The following is an 11,937-nucleotide window of genomic DNA, read 5'->3' on the forward strand; positions in this document are numbered from 1 at the left end:
AAGTACCATACCTCAGTGCAATTGGAGCACTTATGTATCTTACTAACTGTACAAGACCTGACATTTCTTTTGCAGTTAATTTATTGGCAAGATTCAGTTCATCCCCTACTAAAAGACATTGGAATGACATTAAACATATCTTTCGGTATTTAAAAGGAACTGTTGATTTAGGTTTATTTTATCCTAACGATTCAAAAGAAGGGTTAGTTGGTTATGCAGATGCAGGTTATTTATCTGATCCCCATAAAGCAAAATCTCAAACTGGATACGTATTTAAGAATGGAGGAACTGCGATTTCATGGCGTTCTCAGAAACAAACACTCATTGCAACATCTTCAAATCATGCTGAAGTCATTGCATTGCATGAAACTTCAAGAGAATGTGTATGGTTAAGATCTATGTCACGACACATATTGATTTCTTGTGGACTAGAGAAAGATCGAATTCCAACTCCTATCTATGAAGATAATGCAGCTTTGTCTCGCAAATGAAGGAAGGATATATCAAAAGTGACAGAACAAAGCATATACCACCAAGATACTTTGAGTATACTCGAGACCTTATTAAAAACAATCAGGTTGAAATGAGATATGTCCAGTCCAGCAACAACTCAGCTGATCTTTTCACAAAAGCACTTCCCACAGCAACATTCAGGAAACATGTTCATGATATTGGCATGCGCCATGTACGAACAATGTAACGACCTGCAATTTGAGGGGGAGCTATATACTGCACTCTTTTTCCCTTAGCTAAAGTTTTTTCCCATTGGGTTTTCCTTTAGCACGGTTTTTAATGAGGCAGTACTTCAAGACCCCGAAGTTTTGAAAATGTGTCATCCAAGGGGGAGTGTTATGAATCCACCGACGAATTGTGCAAGTTGTATGACACCTTTTTTTCACAATTGTCTAAATTATGGTCACATGAACACTCCAAGTAAAGATATAATAATTTGAGTTTGTCGGCAATTTCACATTTACGTAGTATAAATAATACTACAATGTAAATGAAATATCATCCCTAGTACACATTCTCATCTTTTCCTTTTATCCTCTTGTTTATTTGTTCAAATATTACTTCAATAATATTGTTGTAATTAAGGCTAATATTATAACATTATCCGTGTTTTTCTCTCATATCTTTTTATATTATTTTTGAGGTGGATGTTAGTTGAATAAGAAGAAGAAAAATAACCAAAAAAAAGAATATACAAATATTATTTAATTGAATAAGTATAAACAAAGAAAATTGAATGTGATAGTCTTTTTATTAATTAATAAATAAATTCAATAAAATATGATTTTAATTAATTTATAGGGGTGGAGATGGAGTATGGAATGTAAATGCTATTTACTCTTATGCTTCACGAAACACACAACTTCCATTCCTTTGATTAATAAACAACAAACTAATCCACAACTATCATTTTATCTTATTAACCGAATACAAAAATATTACAAAAAAGCTAACAACATTATTATCACCGTTGGGGTTGTAATGAGCCGAATGTTCGACGAATTCTCGTGAGTAATATTTTTAAGGTTAGTTCATTACATGAACAAGAATTTTCGCCCGATTAACAAAATAAACGAACACAAACATAGGCCATGGTCATTCAACTATGTTCGTGAACATTTGATCATGTGTTCGTTTACATCAAATTATGCTCATTAATGTTTGTTTGATTCTGCATGTTCGATAAAGGTTTTTAATACCTTTTAATGATTTTTCTAATCATATCGTAGATATTAAAGCACATTTATTAACTATAAAACAAAAATATATGTTTGTTTGTGAGAATAATTTATATGTAAAATTAACATATGAATATGAACGTTATAAAACACCAACGTAAACTTGGTAGTTAAACCGAACTATTGACACTAACCATTCTTGTTAGCAAAATCAAATGAAAACACTTTGTTTCGTTCATTTATGTTAGTAAACCGGCCACGAACAGGTCCATTCACTTAACGAACGAACATGAACAAGAAAATTCATTTCGTTAGTTGTTCGTGTTCGCCTGTCCAATAAAAACTTAACAAGCAAATATAAACAAGAGCTTATTCGGCTCGTTTACCGTCTAAAATAAATAGTACAACATTTTAAAATAGGATCATCGCTAAATTTTTTTAGCGTCATCACTATATTCCTAATACTGCATATAATTAATTATCCCTGATTTAAATTTAAATCATGTGTGTGTTCATCGAATATGCCATAAATAGATGCTTATTATAATAATAATATTATTATACCAGTATGCAGACTAAACTTTAGAACACATTCATCACCCCATAAAAATCCCTAATTTTGCTCTTTAAATCACTCAAATTTCTGCTTCAATCTTAATCCAAATCTTTACTAATCCATCCGCACACTTCTCGTCACAAATTCACTCATCAATTCCCCTAATTGTCAACGTAAGTAACCAGAAACCCATAAACCCTAATTTTCACTTGATTCTTCAATTCCTTCGTTGTTTGATCGAATTGTGGATTTTATTGAAGGGTTATGTTGGTAATTGCATGAATTTGGTGGATTCGTTGGCAATTTGCTGATACACAAGGTGAAATGGAAAGCCCTAAATTTCACTTGATTAGTTAAAAAGTTAAATTCTTTTGTTTTTTGATCGAATTGCCGATTATTACTGAAGGGTTGTGTTAATAATAGCATGAAGTTGGTGGGATCGTTGGCAATTTGGCGATACATAAGTTTAAATTGAAAACCCTAAATTTCACTTGGTTAGTTAAAAAGTTGAATTCCTTCGTTGTTTGATCGAATTTTTGATTATTATCGAAGGGTTTTGTTGTTAATCGCATGCATTTGGTGGAACCGTTGGCAATTTGACAATACATAAGTTGAAATGGAAAACCCTAATTTGGGTACTAATTTGAATGAGGATCATAATAATCCTCGATTGAAGTTTCTGTGTAGCTTTAACGGCAGCATATTACCGCGTCCACAGGACGGTAAGCTGCGGTATGTTGGCGGTGAGACACGGATTGTTAGTGTTCCGAGGGATATAGGGTTTGACGAACTGATGAATAAGATGAAGGAGTTGTATGAATCTGCAACTGTGTTGAAATATCAGCAGCCGGATGAGGATCTCGATGCGCTTGTATCGGTTGTGAATGATGATGATGTGGTGAATATGATTGAGGAGTATGAGAAGTTAGGGTTTGGGGATGGGTTTACGCGCGTTAGATTGTTTTTGTTTTCGGGTGCTGAAGATGATTCGGTGGGGTTTATTGATAGGGATAATGAGAGGAGGTATGTTGATGCTTTGAATAGTCATAATGATGGTGTGGTTGATGATTTGGAGTCGGTTGAATCGCGTTTCAATCAGTTTAATGTTGATGAAGGTGTGCATAACCAGAGGAATTTTGAGGTACTTTGTTGGTTTACGTTTAATCGAATAAATGAACGGTTGAACGAATGGATTTTCTTGTTCATGTTCGTTTGTTGAGAAATTGAATGTGCTCATGTTTGTTTATGTTCGTTAGGTAATTTATAAAAGCACAGTTAACAAACATAAATGTACATAAATGAACGAGTTAAAAGTAAACACGAATATCCAAATTAAATACATCAAACATTTCAAAATTAAAGAAATTTATCCAAACAAAGGGTTTTAAAATATGAAAATCTAATTGATTACAAATTAGTATTAGACGGTATCGGTAAACAGTAAATTTGAATGAATATTTAAGCGAACATGAACATTTTAACAAATATAAACAAGCGTAAGTGAACAAATATAAGCAAATGTAAATGAGCAAGCATAAATTAACGCGAGTGTAAATAAAAGAATGGGGCATTTTTAATATTTGTTTGTTTAACTAAATTAAGAAAAAATGCGTTCGTATTCTCTCGCTTATTAACCGCATAAAAAGAAAGGAACATCCACTAAGGTAAGTGGACAAGTCACTTGTTCATGTTCATTCATTTAATTAAATAAACAAAAACACGTGTTCATCCATTCATTTATTAACTGAACATTCGTTTACAGGCCTACGCTTTGCCGGTTAATTTGCAGCAAGTGAGAATTCCACATCAGCAATCTTCAACTCATAGGTTTAATGAAATGGAGTCCCCATGGAGTCCTGCATACTCCCCATCTTCACATTATCACTCTCCTTACGGTGATCCTGTCGACAAAGGTTTTGATCGCGTTCATCAACCCGCGTATAATCAACACGCGTATGATCAACATTTACAAGAAAATTTTGGAGGTTATCCTGGAAACATACTTCCTGGATCTTTCTATAACATGAATATTAATACAGGACACACCGTGTATCCAGACGGTAATCATTATGTTCATCATCGTCACGCGCCCGAGTTTGGCAATGAGATGTTTCATAATCATGCAGCGGGTACGGGTTATGTGCATCCAAATGTTTTGTGGAGAAATGGTCAGAGTCAACTTCATGGGCATCCAGGTTTTGAAGCATCAGGTGCACCAAAACAAGAAAATGGCGCGTTTAATTTAGGGTTTGTTAGGACTGCAATGGATTATGGTTCTAGGGTTCCAGTTGGGGTGGAGAATCCGAGTCACCATCAGTTGCCGTCAGAACCGGCTCAGTTCGTGCATGCACCGATGCAAAACGTGCCTGAATCTGCCCCGCTTATGTCTGAACCGGTCCAGTTCGTGCCTGCACCGATGCAAAGCGTGCCTGTCTCTGTCCCACGTACGTCTGAACCGGTTCAAGTTACGTCTGACCCGGTTCAACTTACTCCTGAACATGTTCAATTGAGTCCTGAAGTTGTTCAATCAACTGCAGAACCTGTGAATGATGCTAAAGTTAAAGAAGAGACTGCGCAAGACTTAAACGCGATGGTGAGTTAATGGTTCTGGTGAAAGTTGGCAGTTTTGAGCTGTTTACTTATCAGTATCGGTTCGGTTTATTCGGTTTTGGATTACACTCGGTCGTAACTGAAAACCGAACCAAATAAGATAAGCGGGTAACTGAACTGAATAACTGAATAAGAATTTTGTTTGGTTTCGGTTAAAAACCGAATAAACTGGTTCCAACCGAATTGAATTTTTTAGCTGAAAAGTTATTGCTTGAAAATAATTTACTTCTTTAGTTTCATCATAATGCACTGGTAATATATAAACATAAGTTAATTTGGTATAATTTTTTTATTGTATCTAGTTTAATATATTATACAAAGATAAGTAGATTTGGGATAATTTTCTTTATTAAGTAACTAGTTTATACAATTTAACGTATTTTTCAAATATTAATCATGTTAGAATATTTTTTTTTGGCTAAATAGGAAATGCCTCAAACGGGTTGAAATCATGTGAAGTTTATCTTTAATGCAACCAACCTAAATGGACAAAATACAATTTCATATCAACATAACTTGACTTGCCCGTCGTAGTCCGTTCTAAAAACGAGCAGTTTTGACCCATGTTTTATTTTATAGGATACGCCTGCAGATTTGGAGTTAGAATCTGGCAGTGACGCCAGAGATAATACAAAAATTGAACCGACAAAGGCTGAAGAGGAAGCTATTGCTAGGGGTTTACAGGTTCTTTTCTTTCCCCAAATTAAAAAAGAATATATCTTTAATGTTCGAACTGAACCGAAGCAAGATAAGAGAGAAAATATTTTTGGTGTGTTATACCTTTATGTTAGTGTCGGAATAATTTCATGAAATATCATTTATGCGGCCACGTGGTTAGGGCTGTTCAAAATGCTTGCGACATGCTCGGGAAAATCTCTGCTCGATTTGTGAACGAGGGGACCTTGATCCAGGGTCGGCTTGGCTCGTGGCTCACTTGATAACGGACTCATTCTGTTGTTTAAATTAAACCTCAGATTTTAGTAAATGCTTATAATTAAATAAAAACAAAATATATATACAAATATTAAAAAAACTAAGTTATTAGCCATAAGTTTGCGTGCCAACTTTTACTTGCGGTAAGCACGAATCTAGTAGTCAGATACACGAATTCAATACATGTATACCAGTTTTTCTCATCTTTTATGCACAAGCCTCCAACTCATGTGTTACCTCTCGCGTATGACAACTAAATGTATAAACTGATTGAAATTTTTAACTAATTTAGACATTGTTTGTGTTTATATTCTTTATTAGACTATAAAGAATGATGATCTGGAGGAAGTAAAGCAGTTAGGATCTGGTACGTATGGAGCTGTTTATCATGGGAAATGGAAGGGTTCTGATGTAGCAATCAAAAAAATTAAGGCCAGTTGTTTTGCTGGGAGACCGTCTGAACGAGAACGTCTGGTATGATTGCCACATTATAACTTCGATAAATAAATATTTGTTTAGTGAGGTTATTTACTTATAGATTATGATATAAAAATTAGTAACATTTGTCGAATCTTTTCCCCAAAGCAACCTACTGGCATGCACCATGATGTTAAAGATTTCCACGTTATGTAGGTGCTGTTTGTTTTTGCAGACATAAACTGTCTGCAAGCTGATTTCATCTGTTTTCATGTCTGCAACTGAAGATGTGGTCTGAAGATCTGCAAGCTGAAAATATAAGACTGTTTGTTTTTATAAGCTGATACTGTCTGCATAACTGTCAAACTTATCTCACAAGATAAAAGTCATTTATTCAAGTTACATAGAAAATATAATAATAAAATTGTGGCGGCGGACGGTGGGTAGTGGCGATGGATGGTGGTGGTGGACAGTGGGTGGTGGTAATGGACGGTTTTGGTGGGTGGTGGACGGTGGTAGTTGACGGTGATGGCGTCCGACAGTGGGTGGTGGTGGTGATGAACGGTTGTGGTGGGTGGTGGACGGTGGTGATTGGTGGTGGCTGTGATGGATGGTGGTGGTGGTGGTGGTGGCGAACGATGGGTAGTGGTGGTGGATGCGGGTAGTGGCGGCGGACGGTGGGTAGTGGCGGTGGATGGTGGTGGACGGTGGCAGTGGGGGATGGTGGTGGTGGCGTACGGTGGGTGGTGGTGGCGGACGGTGGTGGGAGGAGTGGATGAGAGGGTGGCTTCAAAGGGATAAGAGTATGATTTTTTTGCGAAGATGTTTTAAGCAAGATTTATTTGCTTTTCTTTTAAGATGAAAGAAGATAACTTAAGATCTGTTTTAAGAAAAAAAACAAACAGTCTTCAAGGGTAATGTCTGCGCGCGTGCAGACATTAGCTCCCTTGAAGATGTTTGAAGAAAAAACAAACACCCCCGTAGTGTTGTGTTGAGTAATGCAAAACAAGCTAAATCCCGTGTGTATGTTTGTATGCTTGTTGGTTTTTATATTTTTATTATTATTATTATTGTTGTTATTATTATTATTATTATTGTTTTTTATTTTTTTTTTCAATGGGAGTAAATTATTTATTTGGTGAGATTATAAACTTATCAAACATTAATTTATCGAGGTTATGTATACAGATTGCAGATTTCTGGAAAGAAGCGTTGATTTTAAGCTCGTTACATCACCCAAACGTGGTCGCGTTTTATGGTATAGTTCGTGACGGTCCTGATGGCTCGTTGGCAACTGTAACGGAGTTCATGGTTAATGGATCTCTCAAGCAATTCTTACAGAAGAAGGACAGGTACCCGTTACGGTTTTTTTCCATATGATATACTTCTTAAAAGGCTCTTATTAATTTCAAATTTAGTGCAAGATTCCAAGATCCCATTTTAGCAACGTTTAAATTCTAGTAATCGTTAGAAAGCGTTGACTTTGGTCTCTAGTACAAGATTTTGTTTTGTTTTTATTTTTTGTTGTTTTAAATTTATATAAATAAACTAACATCCACATATTGCATTTTTATGGTGACAGAACTATTGATCGGCGGAAGAGGCTTATTATTGCTATGGATGCTTCTTTCGGAATGGAATATTTGCATGGAAAGAATATTGTGCATTTTGATCTAAAATGTGAAAACCTGCTTGTGAACATGAGGGATCCGCATAGACCAATATGCAAGGTATGGGTTTTATTAAGGGTTAATTTAATACATCAAGTTAAAACATGAATAATTTCATATTTACCTGACAAAAAACCGTAATATCTCTAAAAAGACTCGAATAATATATCTGATGATTGTGTTTACAGTGGAGGTCAAACCCTCGATATATAGGGAACTAGAATCCCTAAACAAACCTATAGTGGGCATGTGGGCTAAGATATTTAATAGTGATGATAATAATCTAGATATTTAACGATATCAAATATACCCAAATCATATTTATGACATAAATACCCTTCCTGTTAGTAAAGACTTCAGGTACGGGATCTGAAGGGTAACGAGAAGAAGGGTATAGTCGCATTTGGATTTGTATTTAATGAAATGAAATGAGTAACTATGAAATTTCAAATGTTTCAAAAATCTTTTTGGATGGATGATTATGTTATGCAAGTTTTCTAAGGGTATATGTGAAAGTGCATCTTTTAGTAAACGTAATATCAAATATACCAAATCATATTAGTGACATAAGTATCCTTCTTGATCGTAAAGATTTAGGGTACAAATGTCTCTTTAAGGGTAAGGAGAAGGGTGTAATAATCACATTAGAATGTGTATTTAATGAGATGGCTAAACATGAAATTCTATGTGTTTTAATTGGGTATATATGATTTTATTTTTTTGGTTGGATAATTATGCTTACTTATTATGCAAAGGTTTTAAGGGCATATATGAAATTGCCTCTTTTAGTAATTATAATCGTTTTCGAGATGGCCATTACTCATTTTTATGGTAAATTAATAACGGGTTAAAATGGCAAAATCTATAAATAAGCTAGAAATGAAACCGCTTAAAACTTAATTTATTAAAAGATATTACTTCGTTTTGTAAAATTCGAAAAGTAGAGAGCACAAAATGCTGGCTCAGTGGCTCGTTGGTCTAATTTGACCAGAACGCTTCTGTCCTAAACCCAGTTTGACCAGTTACCCAAAATGTCTGAACTAACATGATTGCAAATTCTGTTTGATATAATCCATTCTTTTATTTTCATATATGTAGATTGGTGATCTTGGTTTATCGAAGGTAAAACAGCACACTTTGGTGTCTGGAGGTGTTCGAGGAACATTACCCTGGATGGCACCTGAGCTGCTTAGTGGCAAAAGTAACATGGTATCGGAAAAGGTACATCGCCAAATCTGAAATTACTAAGACCCCCCCCCCCCCCCCCCCCCCTTATCCCGTTATTGTCACTTGAAAATCTTTTCTTTCATAAGGCCGCTATTTACTTTTATTCTTCATATCTAGATTGATGTTTACTCATTCGGGATTGTTATGTGGGAATTGCTCACCGGTGATGAACCTTATGGAGATATGCATTGCGCTTCGATTATTGGTATGCTCTTCGTATATTAAATTTCAGTTTTATTGAAATATAATAAATTTTTTAATCATGTTTGAGACACCTAAGTATTTATAAAAACTTCGCAAGACATGTTACCCCGTTGACAAACACTCTCAAGTATCACAAAAAAAGATCCCACAACAAAATGTTGTATGATAAAAGTCGTGAAACTATGCACACACTTGTGAAAAAAAAAGTTTAAAATAATAACTTGTTACCAGTTGTCACGAAGTGTCTTTCCACGTGTAATTTATTATTGCTCACATGATAATTTTTTTTACACGATAATATGTCAAATCCATTAGGTTTCTTATTTATATGTAACCTTTTGTGCTAGTAACTGGCGTTAATTTTTAATGTCACAGATACGTGCATTTTAAACAAGTTTACGGGCCTTAATATACAGAAGTAGGGTTATGGGATCTTTTTGTGCTAATAAGAAAACATTTTGGTTTTTTATGGTAATAATCTCCCTACTTATATTATAGGAGGAATCGTGAACAACTCATTACGTCCAACAATCCCAACATGGTGCGATCCCGAGTGGAAGGCCTTAATGGAAAGCTGCTGGTCCGCTGATCCAGCAGAAAGACCATCTTTTTCAGAAATTTCTCAAAAGCTGAGAAACATGGCTGCGGGTAACAATGTGAAATGACCATTTTACCCTTGATAAGTATTTGTTTATTACTGAATGGGATCCTAAATAACAAACGAAACCCTCTGCATCCAAAATCTTTTATAAGCAAAATGGTGTGGCCCTTGCGGATTTAAGTTAATGGTACGCATGTGTGTGTGGATGGTAACTCTGCGGGTCGAAAGTATTATTGTCTTTCGTTTTAGTAGGCAATAATATCATCATCATCATCATCGTACTCAGTATATCCCACCAATAGCAAAGCTATGGTAGGGTCTGAGGAGAGTAAGATGTAGACAGCCTTACCTCTACCCTATAAGGATAGAGAGGCTGCTTTCGGTGAGACCCCCGGCTCGATAGTAGTTTTGCATCAAGCCTTGGACATAAGGCACATAGCACTCAATCATCGGGACACCGGCTGATCGGTGCATGTACCCTTATAGGGTAGAGGTAAGGCTGTCTACATACCATAAATTATAATAGCATATCTGTGTAAAGGCCGCCCTAGAGGATCATTTTTGGATATTATAAATAATGCTCACACCACAATGCTTTATAGACATACCTTTTGGGCATCTGCCGGAATTCACTGCAGCATTTTTTAGTTTTTTACATTGTGCATTGTACATTTTATTCGGTTTAAAACGAAACAGTAAACATCAAAAAGTTGAATTTGATTATAGAATGAATTTGTTGAAGGTTAAGGGGTTAGGCGAAGAAGGTTAAGCTTTAAACTTTTTTAGTCCTTGTTTGTTTCCAATAAACTCATATAATAGCATTGACAACGTGCTCCACGACCTGAGGTCTGGGTCTAGGTGGCGAAGCACGGACGGAGGGAACAGACTTCCATGTTGTGGGGCGAAGTCCGGACGGAGGGGGCGGACTTCAACTATAGATCCTTTATTCAAATCTCGAAATGTTAACAAGTTTTCGTGTTAAAAAGTTAAATGATGAACTAGATCACCATGACTTCTATTTAATTAGAAACCCGAATTTCAAGCCCCTCATTAACCAAGGGGAGCTTCAAACTTTAACCGAGGAAAGAGAAGGAAAATGAGGGATGGAAAAAATATGTTGTGTTCCTGAGTTTCATTTAAGAAAGGAAAAGGAAGGAAAATTTAAAAGAGCTGTTCTCGAGTTTCATTTAAAGAAAGAAAAGGAGAGGAAGAAAGAGAAAATGATAAGTAAAACAAAAGAATTTGTATCTTTCCAAATTGGAAAGATTAAGAAGGAAAATATGTTGAAGCAAAAGAGGAGATACCAAAAGAAAAGATAAGAAGAGAAAATTTTCTTTTCGTTGCATTTTTTTTCTTAAATGAACTCGGGAACACACTGTAAAATAAAGCTTTACCAAACAGCTATTGTTTTTTAGAAAACAAATAAGCAGTTTTTAGAAGCTCACCCAAACACCCCTAAGTGAGACTATGAGAGGCATGGGACATTAAGACGTATTAAAAGGGTAAAAAGTGTATCGTCTCTTGTCTCGATTGAATAATTACCATGGAATAGTTGAACCAGTCTATGGATTGCCCAATCTCCTCACCCTTAATACGATTAGAAGTTGACTTTCACCGTTAAAAATCTGTCAGTGAAGGTTTGTACCAACCGATTTAATAAGAAAGAAAATATTACTTTTCACGACAAGTTTCTAAAATAACTTAAGCTAAATTACAAATTAGGAAGTGATATCTTTGAGATTAGATATTACTCAAAGATATACATTGAACTAACACGGAATCACTCTTGTGCATCAGGTTTGAGATTAGATTAAACGGTCATGAATTTGATCTGTTCTTTGAGAAACAAGCTGATGCTATGAATGTGAATGCGTTGATAATCCGAATATAGCTCAAAACTTGACTGAAAGGACTTTTTATATATGTGCAGTTTTGTATGCATCCTTAAGAAACTTTTGTGTCAAGCATATAAAATGGGTTAGGCTAAATGTACCCCCTGGTTGCTTATCATACCCCCCTCCCTTGGAA

At 35.5% G+C, this 11,937-nt stretch overlaps 1 protein-coding gene across 1 annotated transcript; it reads left to right on the forward strand.

Moving 5' to 3' along the window:
- The first annotated feature begins 2,229 nt into the window (after positions 1-2,229).
- On the forward strand, positions 2,230-10,174 carry LOC143634048 (uncharacterized). Its single transcript, XM_077102229.1, has 9 exons — positions 2,230-3,388; positions 4,010-4,840; positions 5,437-5,541; positions 6,112-6,264; positions 7,396-7,559; positions 7,790-7,937; positions 8,976-9,098; positions 9,222-9,309; positions 9,807-10,174. Exons 1-9 carry the CDS (start codon positions 2,864-2,866, stop codon positions 9,971-9,973), a joined length of 2,304 nt encoding a protein of 767 aa, XP_076958344.1. The 5' UTR covers positions 2,230-2,863; the 3' UTR covers positions 9,974-10,174.
- Positions 10,175-11,937: the final 1,763 nt, after the last annotated feature.

Source organism: Bidens hawaiensis, unplaced genomic scaffold, assembly GCF_021521415.1.
Source record: "Bidens hawaiensis isolate Kalapana, Puna unplaced genomic scaffold, B.hawaiensis_p1.1 tig00006968_1, whole genome shotgun sequence".
Taxonomy (NCBI): domain Eukaryota; kingdom Viridiplantae; phylum Streptophyta; class Magnoliopsida; order Asterales; family Asteraceae; genus Bidens; species Bidens hawaiensis.

Coding starts and splice junctions, on each gene's coding strand:
- LOC143634048 (XM_077102229.1), top strand. CDS start 2,864: ATGGAAAACCCTAATTTGGGTACTAATTTGAATGAGGATCATAATAAT. Junction 6,265..7,395: donor CGTCTGAACGAGAACGTCTG/GTATGATTGCCA, acceptor TTATGTATACAG/ATTGCAGATTTCTGGAAAGA. Junction 7,938..8,975: donor CGCATAGACCAATATGCAAG/GTATGGGTTTTA, acceptor TCATATATGTAG/ATTGGTGATCTTGGTTTATC.